The sequence below is a fragment of the Zingiber officinale genome, chromosome 9B (assembly GCF_018446385.1).
Source record: "Zingiber officinale cultivar Zhangliang chromosome 9B, Zo_v1.1, whole genome shotgun sequence".
Lineage (NCBI taxonomy): Eukaryota > Viridiplantae > Streptophyta > Magnoliopsida > Zingiberales > Zingiberaceae > Zingiber > Zingiber officinale.
In genome coordinates this window covers 16,881,272-16,903,683 of record NC_056003.1, presented here as the reverse complement: position 1 = coordinate 16,903,683, position 22,412 = coordinate 16,881,272, and the positions used below count along the sequence as shown (strand labels likewise).

The window sequence follows — 22,412 nt, the reverse complement described above, 5'->3', positions numbered from 1 at the left end:
ATGGACGGTGGGTCAACAATTTAGACTCATCGTACGACGTATAACGCAATTTATGTATTTTCCATATTAATATTTCCGCATGAATTAATAAAATCCTAAAGGCATGGCACGGTTCAGGTCGATTGGGCCGGATTGAAAGCCCGACACTCGGACACGTTGAGTTTGGGAGTCGCGGGTCCATGCCAACAGCCTTCCTCCACGTTAGACTCGAAATACTTTTTATACAAGGAAAAAAACTAAGGGCATCTGAAGTTATATAAATTATTAAAAGAGCTCCTCTTTTAAAAACAAATCCCATCAAAAATTTTATTCTCAGGATACCCTTTATCAATGAGCTATAAGTAGTATAATTGTTCTAAAATGATTTAAAATAATTTTAAAAAAATTTAAATAATTTTAAGTAAATAGTATTTTGATATAATGATATTTAGACTTTAAAGTTTATGATTCAATGTTTTAATTACAATTGATATATAAAAATTAATTGGTAGTACTAGTTACTACACCCTAAAAAATAATTTTTCACTTTAATAAAAAAAATATTACATACCAATTATTATTATATCAAAATTCTCTCTATCAATTTGGTCAAAATGATTTAAAATTCATCAAAAATCACTTTATCTTAATTAAAATCACTTGAAAATAGTCAGAGTTAGTTCCTAAATTATAAATCATGAAATTTAAAATTACTTAAAAATAATTACAATAGTTGCTCGTAATTTCTATACCTTATAGTAACCATCAATACTGTAATAACATTAGATAAAGAATATTTTAGAAATAAAATTTTTAATAGAGCGTCCTTTTGATTTATTTAATTTTTAAAAACAGAGACACCTTTTCAATAATTTACACAGCCCTTCTCATTTTTATCAAAAAAATCTATCTAGCACCCTTAGCAATCTTAGTATTATGATATTTAAAAATTATTATATTTGATTGATCACAATAATAATATTTAAGTCTTTTATAATTCACTATTTTACTGATGAAGAATTATTATATCCTCTTTAAATATATATGGGTTGGTGTCCATAGGCAACCCATGTGCTCTTCTCTTACTTGAACTCTACTTTTTCAACGACCATTGACTAATCTTCAATTTTATTTTTATTTCTAAAAAAATCAACTTATTAAATTAATTAAGGTTCTCTCTGCCATGTGGTTTTCACGTAGAAAAAATTATTTTTTTCTCAAAAACTTAAAAAGAAATTAAAATGAAAGGACAACTTCATATGTTTGAGTTGTTTTCTAGCGTAAGCAAACTCCAACATTTGTTTTAAATCGGAGAGCCTGACTTGACATTTTGACCTTCTGACAAAGAAACAAAAAATTACTGCAGAAGCCGATGCAGATCTGAGGAAGTCCCAGCACCCTCCATGATCATCGTATCTTTTGCCAGATCTCATGTCTTCTCTAGATTTTCAGAAATCTCAACCTCAAAAACTAAGCGTTACAAAACATTCATAATAAATCAGAAAAATTTAGATTCCAATTGACTTTGTTAGATCATGCTAAAGTGAATGGAAACTCTTGCTCACATGGTGGCAAAGTATGAAAGAAGAGTTTTTTTAATTGAAACCCCTTCAGCATATTCTTCTTCTCTACTAATTAATTAATTGTTTTGATCCATCATGTTGTTTGTGCAGAGAAGTCCCTGCTGATCTGAAAAGTACATCCTCCATGATCATATCTCTTTGGATCTCGTACCCTTTTTATTTCTTTCAGCAATCTCAATCTCAATCTCGAAAACAAGGTTAAAAGAAGGATTTGGATAACTAATCCAATGCGTTTTTCTTCGATTAGGACAACTAGAAACTACCCAACTCGCCAAACTTTTACTATACTTTGAATATTTGATCCCTAAGCTTGGACCAGTAGTCAACCCAAGTTGTGAAAGCGACTAATTCATGGTAGTAAAAGCATTCAATTGATCGTTTCTCCAGTTCATAGGCTTGTTACACTAACCCTTTTGCCTTCTTCCATCTGCCACTCCAACAGTACATGAAGAAAGGCGAAAGCTTTTTGCCTGTCACAAATACAGAAAGGAGGCAGACATGTGGTGCCGACTGCTGACCGTCCTGCTCATGTTGTCTCATGCAATGTTGTTGGTGCGGCAAACTGCCAAAACCAATCCTGGATATTAAGGGAAAAGCTTCATGCTCTGACATGCATTTAAGCTCACAGTCCAGAGCCAAGGGCAGAATCCCAATAGGGTTGGTTGGTTTACCTTCTCTGAACAACTCGCCTCTTCTCCTTTTTGGTGAGAAATCATGCTTAAGCCATCCCTCTCATGTGCCTAATCCATTTGTTTTTATCAGCCAATAATTATGAAATTGTGAAACCAGCAGACTCGAAGACAGGAGTAGCTGGCTATAATTGATATTATAACCCCGTGGATGATCTCAGACAGGTCAGGTTTAAGCAAAGCGAAATGAGTTTTGGTATGAGTTGAGGTTGCAGAAAATATAACATATTCCAAAAGGAAAATGGAATCCTTGAGCAAAGGTCTTTGATTGTGTGCGGTGTGTGTTGTGGAGGTCCTTTAGGAACTATACTCTCGAGAACTTGTACTCTTCCTGTCTTGTGCTTCGACCTTCCATGTTGCTTGTCTGTTTATTTGGATCGTAGTGCATGATACATTCCGCAGTGCCTGGTTGTATCTCCATTTTTGACGCAGCCACCCAATCAAACTCCATTGGCAATTCGTCTCGTCCTTCATCGTCGTTTTCGCATTCCAAAGATTTGGTTTCACTCTGTGCCCATGGAATTCGAGGAGAAGCCCGACGACCGAATTCATTCAAGACACAGCCGCTCCGACAGGTACTCATATGCTTCTACACCTGTTCATTTTTCTTAGCTTTTTCCACTGAAGTAGTTCTTGAAGTAGATGATTGTGGAAATTGATACCAAACTACTGCGATTCCGTGTCAGCGATTCTGTAAATAGAAGAAACAAAGGAGATAAGCTGGATCCATTGCCTGGATCAGTTCGTCATGCTAAACTGGTAAGTGTGCCTTCTCCAATCATTTTTGTTTGTTATAAAACTTTAAACTTCAGCTTCTTATAATAATTTAATTCATTGTTTTTTTATCTAACTTGCTTTGAAAGACCATCATCCTGATCTTCTTCTTTGTGAATTAAAGGTTACTGAACAGCCCACGGACAACAAGGAGATGGCAAGTAAGTCCTCCCCGGAAGCTGATGGCCAAGGATCCTTGAAGCATGAGGTACTTAGATCTGTTTTTTGGAATCAAAACAAAGTCTCTCGGAGACTTGCTATAGATTCACGCGGTAAAGCAAACTGCAACTTGTATAACATACTCCAGATTCTACAACTCGAGAAGAGATTGAAGGATCAGTTAACCATTAGGTGTGCTTTGGAAAAGGCATTGGGACACAGTTCTTCTGCAATGTGCTCATCAAATGACAGTTCGATGCCAAAGGTAAGTGGTCAAATTAATGGCCTTGACACCTCTTTCTTCCATTCGTTGTTTAGTGATCTAATTCAATGTTTTTACTTTGCTTTGTTGTCAGCCAACGTATGATCTGATAAGGGAGATAGCGATATTGGAGTTAGAGGTCATGCATCTCGAACAATATCTACTCATGCTTTACCGAAAAGCTTTTCAGCAGCAAACAGCAACACCATCTCGATGTTGCAATGAACACAAATTACAGAAGTTGCAGCATTCCAAGTCTGAATTATTGCCACAAGCATCTCCAAAACATAAAACATGGTCTAACAGATGGACTCCGATTGAAGAAGGCCGTGAAATCAAGAGGCAAGAGAGGCTGCTTCGGCCTGGTGCTCATCGGAGTCACTCTTCCCTTTCTTGTCGCGGAGTTGGTTCGGCTAGGATTTCGCCTTCGGAACAAAGCCTGGCTAGAGCTCTTCACTCATTCCATTCTCAACATGCGTCTTTCCTTGAGGCAAGCTCCAAATTGTGATTCATTCCAATACTATTCCCAAATTATGTGTACACTACAGAGTTTATGCTCTTTTCGACTAATTTTACTTGTGAATTGTTACTGAAACAGGATGCTGATTCAGGAATGATGAGCTTAGCAGAATACTTGGGAAGTCCTACCGCCGATCAAATTCCTGACACTCCTAATAAACTCTCAGAAGACATGGTTAGATGCATGGCTACTGTATATTGCAAGCTTGCAGACCCTCCTCTGATCTCTCAAACCTTTTTCTCTTCTTCTTCCTCTTCTACTACCACTTCCACCATTCCTGGATTCTCTCCTCAACATCTGGGAGAACCATGGAGTCCTTCCAAAACCGAAGAGCTCAAAGAATTCAGCACAACAGTGGAGATCCCTCATATTTCTGAAAATCACAAGGATGTCGAAGACTTGCTATGCAACTTCAAGTGAGTCGTGATATTGTCTTGACTGAGAAATCTCGAGTATTATTAGTGCTGAAATGAAGTTGTTTGACAGGTTAATCCTTCACCAGTTGGATAAGGTTGATCCAAGCAAGTTGAAGAATGATCAAAAGCTTGCTTTTTGGATAAATGTCTACAATGCCATAATCATGCATGTAAATGTTCTCAGCGAAGCTTATTATTATTCTTAATTTATTTGATGTTTCTAGCAGATATTGATTTTGAATTCCTAGGCATACATTGAACATGGAATTCCTGAGGGAGGTGCGAAGAAAACTTCTCTGCTCATCAAGGCTATGTGCACTATAGGTGGTCGTTCTATAAATGCATTCATGATACAAAGTTTTATTTTCGAGGGCAAGACAAAAAGTACTACACAGGTAATGTAGAGATCTCTTGTTCATGAGCAATAGGCATATCTGATCTTAAAAATGAAATATTTATAGTCATTGGCACTTTTGTAGTGGCTTCGAAGGATGCTCCTTAATCCAAGGTCGAAGTACAAAGATGTCGATAAACGGCGAAACTATGCGATTGAACACTCGGAACCTCTTTTATATTTTGCACTCAGTTCAGGAAGTCATTCTGATCCCCCGGTAAAACGAGTAGACTTCTTGAGTTGGACCTTAAAGTTTTGGACTAATTTTAGCATGCATATATAATTTGCAGGTTCGAATATACAATTCCAGTAGAATATTGAAGCAATTGGAAGTGGCAAAGGAAGAATATATAAGAAGCAATGTGGAGATATGGAAGGACCAAAAGATCCTTCTTCCAAAGTTGATAGATTTGTATGCCAAGGACTCAAAATTGAGCTCACAGAAATTAGTGGAGATGCTTCAAAATAACCTCCCTCAAAATCTTAAGTTGGCCTTGCAAAGATGCCAAAGATTCAACAAGCCAATCGAATGGATTCCTCACAATCCCCAGTTTAGATATCTTCTGTCAAGAGAGTTTGTGTTTCCTCAAGTAAATTGAAAGAAAAATAGAGTGATAGATGTGTAGCAGGGGAAAATTGTGGTTGTATATTTTGTTTTGTTTATGTTGCTGTGATTACTTTTTTTTTTTTACAGGTATTGACGGTGTTCTCTTTCGCACTTGGGCCTCTCCTCTCCTCTTCTTGCTCTGTCCTCCTTTCGATCAATCGGATCTAGGATCTTGTGCCTAGCTCAACACATGTCAGTGGGGGTAGTGTGACTCCAACAATCAAGTTAGTGTTGGACTGAGAGTTGAGATCGCAGGTGCAAGAAAAGAGAATTGAGAGCTTGAGTGAGAAGAAAGGTCTTTGCTCGTAAGAGAAAATTGTACCTACCATTGATGAACTTATATATAGTCAACAAAGGAAGTTAGTCACGTAGACTGTCACGTGAGCTTGTCGACGACTAGGTGAGCCACGTAGAAGACTGCACGAGCAAAGCACCATCAATCGGCTGGCCGCACAGAAGAATATAGGTCGTCAAAGGCGACAACAGATGGGTTGTACATCTGACATGGTCAGGTCGTTAGTCATGTACTATTGCCTTACGCAAGCTATTTCGCTAAGGTTGGTGCTTCGCCTATCAAAAATTGTCAAAGAGGGTGTAATCGGAGTTGATAGGGATCCTTCCGTGTATCGGAGTTGCATGATATGCACGATGGGCAAGGAGAGAGTCATCGAGTAAGGCTCATAGAGGGTGTGTCGTCTTGCACGAAGAAATTATTTATGTAGATCTATTATATATATATATATACATGATTTTGATATACACTGCATGCTTCTTTCTACACGCCTATGTGTGACTAAGGCGTCTTTCTACACGCCTATGTGTGACTAAGGCGTCTAGAATATATCCAAGCGCCTCAATTGTAAAATTATTTTTTTTTAATTTTTTAATGAGGCACCAAGAATTGATCCAAACATCTAGAATAGATCCCGGTAGGGGTGTAATCGAGCTGAGTCAAGTCAAACTCTTGGATGTTTGAGTTTGGCTCGTTTATAATCGAGCCGAGCTCGAGTTTTATTTAACAAATATATTCATGGCTCACGAGCTTATTCAAACTTTTATCGAGCATAAACGAGCTTAATAAATATAAATTATAAATTATAAATTTAAATATTCATTAAAAACTAAATTATATATTTTAAAAAATTATAATATTCTTGTTAAAATTTATAATTTTATTTTAATCAATAAATTTAATATATTTGTCTATGTTTTTCATAAGTAGAGTGTAAAATCTATAAATTTAATATCAAAACTATTATTTTTTTATTTAAAAATTGATTCATAAGCTTAACGAACATGTTCACGAGCTAACGAGCTGAATATTGTGAAGCTTGAGTTTGGTTTGTTTATCTTAACGAGCCTAATTAAACGAGCTCAAATGAGCTTTTATCGAATCGAGCTTCAAATAGCTCACGAGCGACTTAGCTCATTTACACCCCTAAATCTAGGCGCTTCAATACATATACAAATTTTTTATTTTTAATGAGGTAAGCCAATTAAATTTTACCTTTAGGGTTTAGAGATTAGATTATAATATTCAAGCTAAAAAAAATTAAAACAAAAAAAATCTAAGTGCTCATGAGGTATATATTTAGGGTGCCTAATAGCATTTTTTTTTTTTTTTTACTCCGGAGTTAAGCCAATTAGATTTTACCTTTATAGTTTAGGAGTTAGGTTATAGTATTTAAGCTAAAAGAAATTAAAGCTAAAAAATTTTAGATGCTTACGGGGTATAATATATGTATTTAGGGTTTAGGATTTAAGAAATTTTTTATTTACAAAATTAAAAAAATGTTAACTCACATACCATCGAGACGCCTAGATTCATTTCAAGTGCCTCGAGCACCCCCTCGCACACGGCGCATAGAGATGAGTCTCGCAGGTATCATTATATATAAAGATCGGCATGATGCCCTGACTATTAGGTTTAATGACTATAAACCATCAACTTCACAAAATGAAGAAAATGAAATTTTAACTTAATGTGCATAGAAAAAATTGATGATGAAACTTTCCTAGAAATTGAATAAACTAGACAAATATTGCAACAACTAGGAAAGAAATATCTATAATTAACTAACCAACTCTTATATTCAAACAGTGATATGAATTGTATATTTTAACAAGAGCCACAACATTTTTTTTTTGATGATTTAAATGAATTATTATACATGCATCTAGAAATGACAACTTATTTAACCCCAAAAGAAATAACCGAACTTGAGAATTCATGTCTACTTCAATAAGTCTTATGACTGTTTTTCATCATCTGAAAATCTAGTGTCGTATAGTATTAGAAAGATTTTGACTTCTATGCTCTTTCTTGTTAAGCCTCTAAGGCCAAATACTATTAATCATAAATGTATATAATTATGTTTTCATTGTAAAAGTGCTCTTGTTGATTCATCAGTCATAAGATTCAGCCTTTCTTTTTCTCCATTTGGAAGATGAAGCGGTTGTACGTGTTCTATGATGATGATAGAGTGATGTAGTAAGGATAATATTCCTTGATTGTATAATCTCTTAGGATTTAAAGAATTAAACCGTTTATTTGAGAAAGTTGTTAAGTTTCTTTCTACATCTATCAGGTCTTCTAATAGATAAGTGGAAATACTACATTGTCTGGTTATGATATTGTCTAACCAAGATGTTGTATTTGACTCTATTTGTCTTCTTACTATCTGTAAGGGGCCTATGAATGGCTCGGTCTGTGTTCGTGCTAGATTCATTGTGTTGCTTGGTATAAGTTAAGAAGGAATATGTTCTGGGTTATCTTCTAGGGATAATATTTCCTATAGATAGCTTGTTCAAGTCCTTTGTTAAAGTTTCTATACTTTCTCTCCATCGGTAGCTTTAGTGGTTTTCAAAATTTGTGTTTCAACTTGAAGTAGTTTATTTTCTAATAAAGTGAATCGATGGTGTAAGAATGCTAGAAAGGCTAGTATAGTATTATTTTGTTGAACTAACACTTGGTCTCCTTGTCCAATTATCTTAATCTTACAATAGCCGTTCTCTTGGGTTTTTGAAAAGTGTTTAGAAAATTCCAAGACTTCTTCATAATATGTATTTTCAAAGTTCAATTTATTCATTTATATTTGATCTCCTCAAGTGTAGTATGTATATTGTTCAATTTGTCTATTATTTGAGTTTTATGTATTTCAATTAGTTCTTTAATTTGAAGTAAAATAGTTTTAGATTAGAGCTCGAAATGTTTAGATTGAAGTTTTCAATTTTTAGGTTTATTTTCTACGATCAATTTTAAAAGGCTTAAAATTTCTTTCTTAGTATGAATACTGAGTAAATTGAGTTGGCTAAATCTTCTATTCATGAGTCTTGAACGTCTTTTAGGAAATCAAGATTTCTTTTAAATCACTTAGTATTTGTGTTTGTTGATTTAAAGGGATAGCTATTTTTTGCAATAGGATTTTAGTTTGACTTTGTTGAGACTCTAAGTTGGTTCTTATACTAAGTAGTAGATATGTGATTATATTTAAGTGTGCACTATCAGTATGATGAAGACAATGATTATGTGCTCTAGATCTAAAATAACAATTGTGTTCATGTTGATCTAAAATAATAATTTTTTGAGCTAGGACTTGAAAGGCAAGATCTAAAAAATCTAATCTCTGAAAGTCTGAAAAATCTCTAGAATTAGAAGTCATTCATGATGGTCCGAAGATCTTATGACTCTGATACAAAATTTTTACGTGGTTCATAAAAGTGAATAGTTCATGTCAAAGAGTTGTGTTTTTCAAATGTGAACAATAATCTTAAACAATGATTGTGAACAGTAAAAAAAAAAAGAATAATGATTGTGAAGTGAACAGTAATTGTGAATATTAAAAAATGAATAATAATTGTGAACAGTAATTTTAAACAGTGATTGTGAAATGCTAATTACTAAAACTAGGATATTTCTCTCATTTTTACTTCTTGTTAGTTATGTCTTATTATTTAAGCTTTATCCCGACTTTTATGAGTCTTAAAATGAGTATTTTTTGTAGCTCTTGCTACCCAACTTAGTCAGCATAGGCTTTACAAGTTTAAACCATGAGATAATTTCTTGTTGGGACCTTGATCGTCAGTTAGAGGGGGGTAAATAGACGATCACCCACTTTGTTTGCTTTCCTACACTTGTTAGCGCAACAAAAATATAAACAACAGTATAAACGAAAGTTAAACCTAAAGACTAAGAAGACACAAAGGAAAACAAACCCTAACATGTTCGTTTAACGTAGTTCGGAGATAATGCTCCTATTCCACGGTGTGTCCGTAAGGTGGACGATCCCTCAATCTGTCGATGGATCAATCATTGACAAACTTTGGCTAGTGAACTATTCCTTCTCAGTGGAGAAACCTTGCCACAATCTTGATCATGAACACTTGGATCAACGAGAGCTTGTAAACTCTAATTAGGGGTTAATCTCCTCTAATTTCGTTACCCAAGCTAGTCATCCCAAGCTCCATTATATATACTGATTCGCTGGTGAAGGAGGGGGCCCGACCGTACAGTGGTCAACGACACGTGGAAGTTAAAGTCAAGATGGTCACCCCAATGGTCTCGCCGAATGGGGAGGTCACCTCGCCGATCAACCGGGATAGGGCCCAGGCCGGCGCGTAGACAGCTCGATCGCAAGTCGGGTTTCCGATGCTCAGGGGTTCTCATATAAAAGAGTCGATACGCCGAGCGACATGTCCGCTCGGTCGACTTACCGAACGACTAAGGCTGCATGCCTGTCTGAGTATGCGACCAAGCGGCTCTCCCGCTCGGCCAAGTAACGGACAAGAGATGGAAGAGGACAAAATGGACAGCTGGCGATTTCCTTCTCGAGACATGCGCCGCCGACAGGTAGCATGGTCGGCGACCAGACCGAATAGAAGATCGTACGGTGGAAGTTTCCACTGTCATGTCAAAGATATGCTCGGACGGTTGCGGTATGGCATCAGACGCACTTTTCTGACACGCTCATTTTGAGGTATGCTTGGGGGAGCGTGCACGCCTTGATGAGCGCGCACTCACCTCCCCGGGATCTTATATAAGGACCCCTAGACTTCGACGGAGGGATGCGATTTTCTTCACTGTAGCTACAGTCTCGTTACTCTGTTTCTGCTCATCTCGCCATTGCCTGACTTGAGCGTCGGAGGGTCGTCGCCGGGAACCCCTTCCCAGCCCGGCTTTGTTGCAGATTCGTCGGAAGTCTACGTCATCTGGGAGGTCATCCGAGGATAATATAGAGTGTCACGTCCCCAACGTCCGTCGACTCGATTCTTAGACAGGATCAAATTGGCGTCATCTGTAGGAACGCACCTGAATCCGAGCAGAGAAGATGGAAGGAGCTGGACGAACGCATGACGTGATGCTCTCTCAAGAGGAGTTCGACGCTCTTATCGAGGCAAGAGCAGCAAAGATAGTGGAGCAGCAACAGTAAAAAGCATTAGCCAAGCGGATGGCGCAGCAGGCGACCTCAGCATCGGGCGGCCGAGCGGCTCAAGAAGATCGACCGGAGCAGTACTCCTCTTGGGCACAGAATAAAGGTCAGACCGACACACTAGGAGACGCGACGCCCACCCCTATTCCATTCCATCGAGCCCTGTTCCAGACTCCGTCCAAGCTAGCTCAAGCCAACCAAGGGTCATCTGATGAAGCCCCCGCCCGGGATGTTAAAAAGGGCAAGACACCTCAGATCGGGTCATCTCCCGAGCAGATTAACTGCCAATTTTCCGAAGCAATCTTGCAAGACCCGCTCTCGAGGCACTACGCCCCACTGGCGATCAGGGAGTACAGTGGCACAACCGACCCGGACGACCATCTCGATAAGTTTGACAATGCCGCTACTCTCCATCAATACACCGACGGAGTTAAATGCAGGGTCTTCCTTACCACCCTATCCGGCTCAGCCCAACGTTGGTTCCGAAGACTGGCAGACGGGTCAATTCGGAGCTTCAAAGACTTCCGAATGGCATTCCTCCACCACTTCGCCAACAGTCGACGCTATCAGAAGACCAGCGTCAGCTTATTTTCCATAAAGCAAGGGTCGAGAGAAAGCCTCCGAGCCTACATCCAGCGTTTCAACCAGACAGCCATGGATATCCCCAAGTCTCATCCGAGACAATGATGCACGCCTTCACTCAGGGCTTAGTCGACGAGGATTTCTTCCGCTTGCTCATCCGAAAGTCGCCCTGCGACTACAACTACATGATGAAGAAGGCAAACGAATATATCAACGTAGAAAAAGCTCAGGCGGCCAGGAGGAAAGAAGCCCCATCCGAGCCTTCAGCACCGGCCGAGCCGAGGCTGTCGATCAGCCATCAGCCACCAAGTGGACCCCGCACTGAGGGAACGCGCCCTCATCAGGAAACAAGGCTGCACGCTGTCCAACATGTGGTAGCCGATCGACCCAAGCAAAAAGGAAAGGTATGGACTCCCATGTTTTGTTCATTTCACCAATCAGCAACCCACAACACCCGTGATTGTCGGAGTCTCGACCCGATTGCTCACCCGGCGCCGAGAAGCTATCGACGCCGATCACCTTCGCCCGATCGACGCCATCAACACTAGAGTACCGGACGACGGGTGGCCAGGGAGTCCCCTGAGCGGCAACATCATCATCAACCGAGGGTCAATCCCCAGGTCTCACAGGAACAAATGAGACCGTCCGCTCGGGAGGAAGAAAATAGGAACAACACTGCTCGGGGCGAGATCAACATCATTGCTGGTGGACCAACGGGTGGTGACTCAAACTGGGCCATAAAGTTACACGCTCGGTAGCTAAGGATCCATGCAGTAAGCTGCAGCCAGGAGCGGGCACAGGGCCCTGAGATCAGCTTCGGGCCCAGAGACCTTGAAGGAGTTGAAGAACCACATAACGACGCACTTATCATCCGAGCGGTAATAGCAAATTACACCATTCATCGCATATTCATTGATACAGGTAGCTCGGTGCACATTATTTTTAAGAATGTCTTCGATCAACTGCAAATTGACCGAGCCAAGCTACTGCCCATGACAACCCCGCTGTACGGATTTACTGGCAATGAGGTTCTGCTGGTGGGGCAAACCCGGTTGGCCATCTCGCTAGGAGAGGAGCCGCTGCGGAGAACGCGGACCACAAACTTCATTATGGTCGACGCTTCCTCCGCCTACAATGTGATACTGGGGCGACCGGCTCTCAATGAGTACCGGGCGGTCGTCTCCACCTTTTGTCAAAAGGTCAAGTTCCCTGTGGAGGATGAGGTGGGAGAAGTCCAAGGAGATCGGTTGGCCGCTCGACGATGCTATGTGGAAATGATCAGAGCAGAATCGAGGTCCGCTCGGAAAGCGCCGTGCCTGGAGGTAAACACTATAAACGAAAAGCCTCCAATTTTAGTTTATGAGGAAAAAGAGGAAGTGCAAATCTAGGCGAGCCGACCGGAGGCCACCACATTCGTTGCATCCGACCTGGAAGCAGGCCGGAAGGAAGAGCTGATCAAGTGCTTGTGGCGCAACCACGACGTCTTTGCATGGTCGACACACGAGCTACCGGGCATCTTGCCTAGCGTCACGCAACATGAGCTTCATGTCCGGCCGGACGCACGACCCATAAAGCAGAGGAAAAGAGACTTCAGTGCTGAGCAGAACGTCATCATCTGAGCGGAAGTCTAGAAGCTCCTAGAAGCCGGCCATATATGAGAGGTGCATTTCTCGAGCTGGCTTGCGAATGTGGTGTTAGTCTCCAAGCCAGACAACAAGTGGAGGGTCTGCATCGACTTCCGAGATCTGAACAAGGCGTGCCCAAAGGACTTTTATCCTCTACCCCGAATCGATCAAATGGTGGATTCCACCGCTGGGTGCGAACTAATATGCATGTTGGATGCCTATCAAGGATACCACCAAGGCCCGCTCGCCCGAGCAGATCAGGAGAAAGTAAGCTTCATCATGGCGGGCGGTACCTACTGCTACAATGTGATGTCATTCGGACTAAAGAACGCCGATGCCACATACCTACGGCTCGTGAACAAGGTGTTCCGACAGCAAATCGAGCGAAACCTGGAGGTATATGTTGATGACATACTTATTAAATCAAGTCGAGCGGCCAACCTTTATGCAGATATAGAGGAAACCTTCCGGATACTGAGGACATACGAAGTCAAGCTAAATCCCCAGAAGTGTCTGTTCGGAGCAAAGAGCGGTCGCTTTCTGGGGTACATCGTTACCGAGCGGGGCATAGAGGCGAATCCCGGCAAAGTGAAAGCGCTACAGGAGATGCCGCCTCCCAGAAACTTAAGGGAAGTGCAACACCTTACCAGTCGGATAACAGCCTTATCGCGGGTCATCTCCAAAACGGCCGATCGGAGCTTGCCTTTCTTCAAAATTCTGCGCCAAGCCACCAAGTTCCATTGGGATGAAGAATGTGACCAGGCGTTCGAAGAGTTGAAGGTTTATCTAAACTATTTACCTGTATTAGCTAAGCCGACTATCGGCGAGCCGCTACGCATCTACTTATCCTCGACCAAACATGTTGTTGGCTCAGCGTTAGTACGTCCGGACAACGAAGAACAACCAGTGTATTTTCTAAGTCACATTTTAAAGGATGTTGAATCCCGCTACACTGGCCTCGAGAAGCTTTCCTTCGCGTTGGTCCTTGCCGCCCAGAGACTCTGGCCTTACTTTCTAACACACACAATCGTCGTCATGACGAACAACCCTCTAGGAAGAGTACTTCTTAATCCCGAGGCGTCTGGATGATTGATCAAATGGACAACAGAGCTCAGTGAGTTCGACATACAATACCAGCCTCGGATGGCCATTAAAGCACAATCATTGGCGGACTTCGTCACCGAGGTACAAAATCCCGAGCCCGGAGCCACTTGGAAGGTGTATGTGGGTGGGTCGTCCACGCGGCAGGGGAGCGGCATCGACATTCTGTTAATTTCACTACAAGAAGATCGTATGCATATGTCTGTTCGGCTGGATTACCGTGCAACTAACAATGAGGCAGAGTATGAGGCCCTCATAGTTGGTCTGTAAGCCGCTCAGCACCTAGGAGCTAGTAAAGTTCTAATTTATTCATACTCACAGTTAGCCGCTCAGCAGCTTTCGGGAGCCTTCGAGATAAACAATGCGAGGCTGAAGCTGTACATGAAGGCCTTCGAAAAGCTCAAGACCGGCTTCGAACAAGTCAGTCTGCAGAAACTTCCCCGAGCGGATAACCAGGCGGCGGATGAATTGGCTAAACTTGCGAGTTCGATCTCACCGATCATCATCCAACAACCGATCGAGCAGGTATCCTTAGTGGCTCACATTGACAGTATGGAGGGCCTCGCGTTTCCGAGCGATTGGAGGACGACTATAGTGGAATTTTTGCGATCTGGAGTTATGCCGTCTGATCGGGAAGAAGCTTAGTTGCTGAGGAAGAGAGCTGGTCGGTTCACCCTCATCGGGGATCAGCTTTACAAAAAGGCTTTTTCCAGACCGCTGCTAAAATGTGTCAGCTCGGAAGACGCGGAGTACATTTTACAGGAAGTGCATCAAGGATCCTGCGGAGGGCATCCGGGCGGTCGTTCGTTGGCAAGGAAGATTCTGCTAGCCATGTACTTTTGGCCGACCCTCTAGGAAGATGTCGCTCGGACCGTCGCCACCTGCCTTTCCTGTCAAAAATATCACAATTTCTCCCATCAGCCAACGGAGGAAATGAAGGCGTCTATAGTATCCTGCCCGTTCGACCAGTGGGGCATGGACATTGTGGGACTGTTCCCTATAGCGGTCGGGCAACGGAGGTTTTTACTCGTGGCTGTGGACTATTTCTCCAAATGGGTCAAAACCGAGCCACTAGCAAAATAATCGAGCAGATGGTCAAGAAGTTCATCTGGCATCACATAATATGTCGGTTCGGCTTCCCATGTTGGCTCGTGTCCGACAATGGGTGGCAATTTGTCGGCCAGCATCTCCGAGAATGGCGTGAAGGGTACGGCATTCAACAGCACTTCACCTCCGTGGCCTACCCGCAAAGCAACGGACAAGCCGAAGTCGCTAATCGGGAGATCCTTAGGATTCTTCGAGTTCGGCTCGACCATGTTGAAGGCAGCTGGGTGGACGAACTCCCAGGCATATTATGGGTGATCCGCACGACCCCTAAGGAGGGAATGGGGGTCACTCCTTTCCACTTGGTGTACGGAGGGAAGACCGTCGTTCCTGTGGAGGTCGGAATAGAATCCAATCGGGTGCAACAGTACGACGCGGATAACACCGAGCAGAGGCAGCTGGAGCTGGACTTGATAGACGAGGCGCGAGCCAAAGCAGTCATCCGGTTATTGGCGTACCGACAAAGAATGAAGCAAAATTACAATAGGCGAGTAGTTCCCAGAGCATTCCAGGTCGGCGACCTAGTATGGAAGAAGGTGAGGTCGGTCGGCGATGTAAGCAAGCTGGAGGCTCCCTGGGCCGGGCCCTTCAGGATCATCAAGAAGCTCCGATCGGGCGCATATTACCTTAAAGATGAAGACGGACGACATCTAGAACGACCATGGAGCGCTAACCATCTCCAGCCGTACCAAGTTGGATGAAAGGTGCGCCAATGTAATTCATTATATGTACTTTCCATTCTTCGGCTCCCTTTGAATGGAGGAATGAAATCAAAAACAACGTATGTGCGGAACGGCCAAGCTCCATCAAACCGTCGAGCGGCGACATTAAACTCTAGAGTCAGACCGGCGACTATAAACCCTCCAACCCGAAAACCGTCGGGCGGTGACGTTAAACTCTAGAGTCGGACCGGCGACTATAAACCCCGGCCTGAAGACCGTCGAACGACGACATTAAACGCCAGAATCGAACGGCTACTATAAAACTCCGCCTTGGCATCATTTCAATTTGACAGGTCCTACAGAAAAGAGGTGGTCCTGTACTAGATTGTCGAGCAGCGGCTCGGACATCAAAAGACGAGGCTCTCACGAATTCAATAGCGATCAAGGGAACAAATAACTCGCTCAGATATACACAACGATAGAAGCAAATAGTGAAAGGCCAAAAATTCATTAACCAAAATAGGTCGAACGTCAAGTACATGCAGGGAAAGAGGTCGAACGGCCAGTACATATCCACGACTTCACTCTAAATAACTAAAAATCTCATCTGGAATCGTGGTAAGCAGCTCGGCATGGTCACGGATGGGGATGGTGAAATCCTCAGGGAGTCGGCCCTTTGTCTTCAGATAGTCAGCCGTGGTAGTGATGGCCAACTCTAACGCATGGACGAGCCGACCGCAAACTTTCTCAACAAATTTCTCCGAGCGGATGAAGTTCTGTTGCATGACAGTAAATCGACTAGGCTCGGCCTCCTGATATTCTTTGAGGGTAGCTCGGGAAGCCTCTAGTGCGTCTTGAAAGGTCTTCAGGTCAGCCTGGAAAGCGATCACCTCTGCCGAGCGGCCAGCCTTCTCGGCGGTAAGTAGATCAGTCAACTCCTTGACCTTCAGCTCGAGTGCTCGAGCCTCAACATTCTTCGCCTCCAGGTCGGTGACGGCACTATTCTTCCTGGAGGTGGCCAAGTCGATCTTTTTGTCATAAGTCTTCACTTAGGGCTCGATCCGGTCTACTATAGTTTGCAGGCCCGAAGATTTGTGCTGCTCGGCCTCCAGCAGTTTCTTAGTCTTGTCCAGATCCGCCTTCAACTTGGTGTAAGAGGGGCCCTGAGGGGGAGCCCCACCAGAAACTTGAGTTTCTTGAACTCCTCCTCCAAAGACGCCAAGTGGTCGCATACTGCTATGCTCTCCACCCAGTACTGCAACCAGGTCAGAAGGGAAAAAGTCAGTACCGAACGGAGAGGAAAAAATGAAGGTTACGGTAAGAGTTACCCTGGTGGCTTGTTGCAGATGGCTGTTGTTGAGCAGCCCCGGGGGCATCAGGGCAATACCCTCCCGAGCATCCTCCCAGACTTTTGCCAGCGGTCCCCGGATGGTTATTTGGTGCTCGGGGCTCATCGTTCGTTCGACCACCTGCAGATATTCCTCCATCGGTAGGTGGAGTATGGCCTTAATCATCCTGCACCCGCCCGGTGTAGACTGAGCAGGCGCTGAAGGGGCAGGGGACTGGCCGATTGGCTCAGAGCGAATGATAGATCGCCTGCTTGTCCGTTGAGCAGGAGGAAGTGAGCTGAGGGGCTGAGCCGCGATGGGGTCGGAAGGCCAATCCCCTTGAGATGGGGTCCGGTCAGAAGATAGCGCTTCCACAGTCGCCGGAGCCAATAGAGGGGGATCGTCCATCTGCTCGGACACATGTACGGCTGAGGTGGCCGAGCGGGTGGGTGTGCCCGTTCAACGGTGTTTGTGTCCAATCAATGGAAGTTCGTCACCGGAAGACCCGACTTCCTCGGGCCGAGTGGCCGGTTGAGTACCCGAAGGAGCGGTCTCTCCTGCTGTCTCAGTAGTGGCAGTCCGAGCGGCAGACGCATCGCCCGCCGCCTGCACCTCTTCGCTCTCGCCTTCATGAGAGCCGACTGGGGTGATGTCGAGTCTCTCCGCCTCCTGTGCGACAGCCGTCTCTATCCGGCAGCCTTGCGCTTCAACATGCCGAGCACCACCGATTTCATCATGGTCGTAGCTGCAAGAAAGAGAAAAGAAATCAGTTAGACCTAAAGAAAAGGAGAGAAATATATTTCTTACCAGGGTCGTTCTGAAGCCGCGTTCGGACCGGACTTAAGCCGAACAGGTACAACATCCCCTCGGGCAGCAGCTTGTGGATGTCTAATTTCAGGTCGGCCAACAAGTTAGCATCGTGGAGAAAAGCGGGCTCGGTCCTATACCTTTTCAGGTCGGGGGGAGGCGACAGCGAAGTTTGCCATTGGGTTCGGAAAGGTGGCGGCTTAGGAAAACTCAAAAAGAAAAAATAGTCCTTCCAGTGCTTGTTAGAGGTAGGCATTTTATCAAAGAAAACCAAGCCGATCCGAGATTGAAACAAGAAGGTGCCCAGCTCGGACTGGTTGGGATAATAAAAATAATGAAAAATCTAAGGCTTAAGGGGGATGTTGTGCACTCGGAAGAGCACAACTACGCCGCACAACAGCCTAAAGGAGTTGGGCACGAATTGGCCGAGCGGAATGCGAAAGTAGTTACACACTTCTATGATGAATGAGTGGATTGGAAACCTAAGGCCAGCTATGAATTGGTCGCGGAAGAAGGTAACAGTGCCGGCCGACGGGTCATGAGGCCGGTCGGACGGCTCAGCCAGGGTGAGCTCGTGGTCAGCAGGGATGTCATATGCGTTGATCAGATTAAAGGCATCTCCCGAGTCGAACCGACTCTCCATGGCGTGATATCAAAGGTCGGGAGAGGGGGCAGAAGAACTGGCCATGGTCGAAAAATGAAAACACAGAAAGTTCATCGAAAAGTTTGACGGAGAGAGCAACGCTAGAGGCGACGCCAAGGAGAGCAAAGAAGCAAACGCGAAAACACGCGAAGGGGATCAAAGAGCTTACAAAAGGAAACCTGGGAGGAGGATAGAGGATCGTCGGAATGCTGGGGGCCAAGGAAGACGACGAAGCACGCGGAGGCAGTAACGATGGAATAGAAGTCAACGCCGATGCTTTATAAACATGGGGCTCGGTCTACCTCAGCCGTCCGATCCAGGTCACAGGGATCGAAGTTGACATCCGACCGTTGAATTCAAACCGTCGCTTGTTCCATCAGAGCTTACGCCCTCGCCGTATGATGACTGCAGTGGAGCCACGTGGCGACAGGTTAGAGGGCGGCATTTAATGAACGTCATTACGCGGGCGTGGGCGTATGCTCGATCTTAATGGCAGGGATTTACAAGAATTCTGAGGAGATCCTGAAGACGTCAGCGTTAATTGCCCTCGAGTCGATAAGGCACTCAGTGGCAAGCAAAACTTTTCAACACCCAGCGGGTAGGCCGCCGAGCGGTTGCCTGGAACCCTCACAGTGCCTGAACGGAGAAGCACTTACCTCAGTGGCCGAGCGGCCGCTACACCACCAAACTAGTAGTCCAGTCAGTCGGACTTTCAGCCTCCTTCGACTAGACTTGAGGGGAAGACACGTGATCCGGTGGTGAAGGAGGGGGCCCAGTCGTACAGTTGTCAACAACACGTGGAAGTCAAAGTCAAGATGGTCAGCCCAATGGTCTCGTCGAACAGGGAGGTCACCTCGCCGATCGGCCGGGATAGCGCCAAGACCGGCGCGTAGACAGCTCGATCGTAGGTCAGGTTTTCGATGCTCAGGGGTTCTCGTATAAAAGAGTTGATGCGCCGAGCGATACGTCCGCTCGGCCGAGCTACCGAACGACTAAGGCTGCATGCCTGTCCGAGTACGCGACTGAGCGGCTCTCCCGCTCGACCTAGTAACGGACAAGAAATGAAAGAGGACAAAATGGACAGCTAGCGATATCCTTCTCGAGACATGCGCCGCCGACAGACAGCATGGTTGGCGACCAGACCGAATAGAAGATCGCACGGTGGAAGTTTCCACTGTCATGTCAAAGTTATGCTCAGATGGTTGCGGTATGGCATCAGATGCACTTTTCTGACACACCCATTTTGAGGTATGCTTGGGGGAGTGTGCACGCCTCGACGAGCGCACACTCACCTCCTTGGGATCCTATATAAGGACCCCTAGACTTCAACGGAGGGATGCGATTTTCTTCACTGTAGCTATAGTCTCGTTACTCTGTTTCTGCTCATCTCGTCATTGCCTGACTTGAGCGTCGGAGGGTCGTCGCCGGGAACCCCTTCCCGGCCCGGCTTTGTTGCAGGTTCGTCGGAGGTCCACGTCATCTGGGAGGTTATTCGAGGACGATATAGAGTGCCACGTCCCCAGCGCGCGTCGACTCGATTCTCGGACAGGATCATATACCTTGAAGGAAAATATCCAAGGTATTTTCCCACTACCAGTCGATCGGTAAAGTCATCAGTTGACTAGCCTCTATAAAAAATTGACCGTTACACCCTAACAACTCGATATCAATTGATTGGTGCCAAGACCAATTGACTAGTCCACTTCGGTTGAGAGAACAAAAACATTATGTTCTCTCTCAGTCGACTGGGATTAGTTGACCGATGAAGACATCAGTCGACTGATCACCTTGGCTGAGCAAACAACAGCTCGACTACTGAACTTGCTATTTCTCAACCACCAATCGATTGGGGCATACACTAGTAGACTGGTAAACCTTAAACCTAGGATTTTACCCTGAATACAATCTCTCAGCATTCGTCCTCGCATGCACAGCTTAGACCTTGCCTTCTAGCCTCCTCCATCAGCTTTGAGTCCTTTAAATGCTTTCCCATCCTTCACGCTTTACCTTCAAGAGCTTCCTTTGGTCTTGTCCTTTGTTGTCTGGTCTTCTAATGTCAAGAAGCTCCTCAACTCTAGGACTTTAACCTTGCCACGAGCTCCTCACTCCGGGACTTCATCCTTGCCAAGAGCTCCTCACTCTGGAACTTTATCTTTGCCAAGAGATCCTCGCTATGGGATTTCATCCTTGCCAAATTACACTTGGACTTATATTGTCAAGACTACATACTTGGACTTACATCACACTTGGACTTTACCTTGTTGTATCTACATCCTGCATACTCACAAGCACATGTTAAATACAATAATAACCTAACTTAAACATTTGCACAAACATCAAAACCTAGGATCACACTGATTGCTTCAACAATCTCCCTCCTTTTGATGTTTGATAATACATTTAAGTTAGGGAAGCATATAATGCAATAACATACAAATAAATATATAATCTACTCATGCATATATCATGGAACCTAATCCCAGACTCCCCCTTCACCTAAACTCCTCCTTGAGTTAGGATTTCTTATAAAGGTATTTAGGTTTTCCACATAAATATAAACTTCTCCCCCCTTTGTCATATATCAATAAGAGCTCCAACAATATCCCAATTATTAGACTCTTTTAGCCTCTAATGACCATTAATCATCATGTATTAATTTCCCATAAGATTACATACATTTATATAATCCTTTTGGTCATTTCCAAATGCTGAAAAACAATTTTAGACTGTATCAGTCGACTGTCCTATGCCCCAGTCGATTGCTCTCATTGAAATAATCTCATAGAACTATTCTATGTTTAATGAACATTGTTACTAGTTGACTGGTCTCTAATACAGTTGACTGACACCTTATTTCAACCCAAAATATATTTTTGAACCCAATTTCAAAAATACACCAATAATTTTACAGATCACCAAAAATTCCTAAATTTTATAGAAATGTCTATTTTATCCATATCTACTTGGGAAAATATAGTTAAAAATATATTCATCATGGATCCCAAGATTGACATAAAAATTCAAAACCATCAAAATGATTCAATTGAATTTTTACCTAAAGTGCTAGTTCTAGTTCTCTCTTGATGTATTTGCTCATACTAAACTATAATGCATCCCTAGCATTAGTTTATATGACATATATATATCTAAAATTAATTATCATGCAATATGAACTTCATTCATATTCTCATACATGAATCTTATATTCCTATGTGTCAATTAACTAGATTAGCGACTCAAGTCTATCTCTAACCCCTTTAGCACATTCCATGACTCATCTAGAATTTCAAGCAAGGTTCACTTGAGATCCATTGACTATGAGTCCGAATTTGACTCATTGAGATCCACCTAGAGCTCTTAACCCTAAGTCACCTCCCTAGGTGACTCATTTAAAAATATGAGGCCACAACGATGCATCTTGGGTGACACTTGTTGACTCATTGAGATCCACCTAGAACTCTTAACCCTAGTCACCTCCCTAAGTGACTCATATAAAAATACGAGGCCACAATGATGCATCTTGGGTGACACTTGTGTTGGCCCTGGGTGGCCAGTAAGAGGGGATGAATTGCTTAAAAGCAAAGTTAAAAAAAAATAATCTCTTGCTTTTGCTTAGCAAGGATATATAATTAAATGTAGCAATTAAAGACAATTAACATTAATGAAAATAATAACAACTTAAAAAATAAGTAAGAAGGATAAAATTTACTTGGTTACAATCTATGTGGTTGTTAATTTAAGGCAAATG

The 22,412-nt window shown here is 43.4% G+C and overlaps 1 protein-coding gene across 5 annotated transcripts; it reads left to right on the top strand.

The window, feature by feature from the left end:
* The first annotated feature begins 1,986 nt into the window (after window positions 1-1,986).
* Window positions 1,987-5,464, top strand: LOC122025249. 5 transcript variants are annotated; one of them, XM_042584020.1, is made up of 11 exons: window positions 1,987-2,266; window positions 2,355-2,826; window positions 2,894-3,010; window positions 3,150-3,233; window positions 3,333-3,449; window positions 3,541-3,936; window positions 4,045-4,382; window positions 4,453-4,552; window positions 4,631-4,777; window positions 4,862-4,993; window positions 5,067-5,464. In XM_042584020.1, exons 2-11 carry the CDS (start codon window positions 2,638-2,640, stop codon window positions 5,373-5,375), a joined length of 1,929 nt encoding a protein of 642 aa, XP_042439954.1. In that variant the 5' UTR covers window positions 1,987-2,266; window positions 2,355-2,637; the 3' UTR covers window positions 5,376-5,464. The 5 variants fall into 5 exon arrangements, with proteins under 5 accessions (XP_042439954.1, XP_042439958.1, XP_042439956.1 ...); XM_042584024.1 differs by having other exon boundaries at window positions 2,005-2,266; window positions 2,938-3,010; XM_042584022.1 differs by having other exon boundaries at window positions 2,005-2,266; window positions 2,352-2,826.
* Window positions 5,465-22,412: the final 16,948 nt, after the last annotated feature.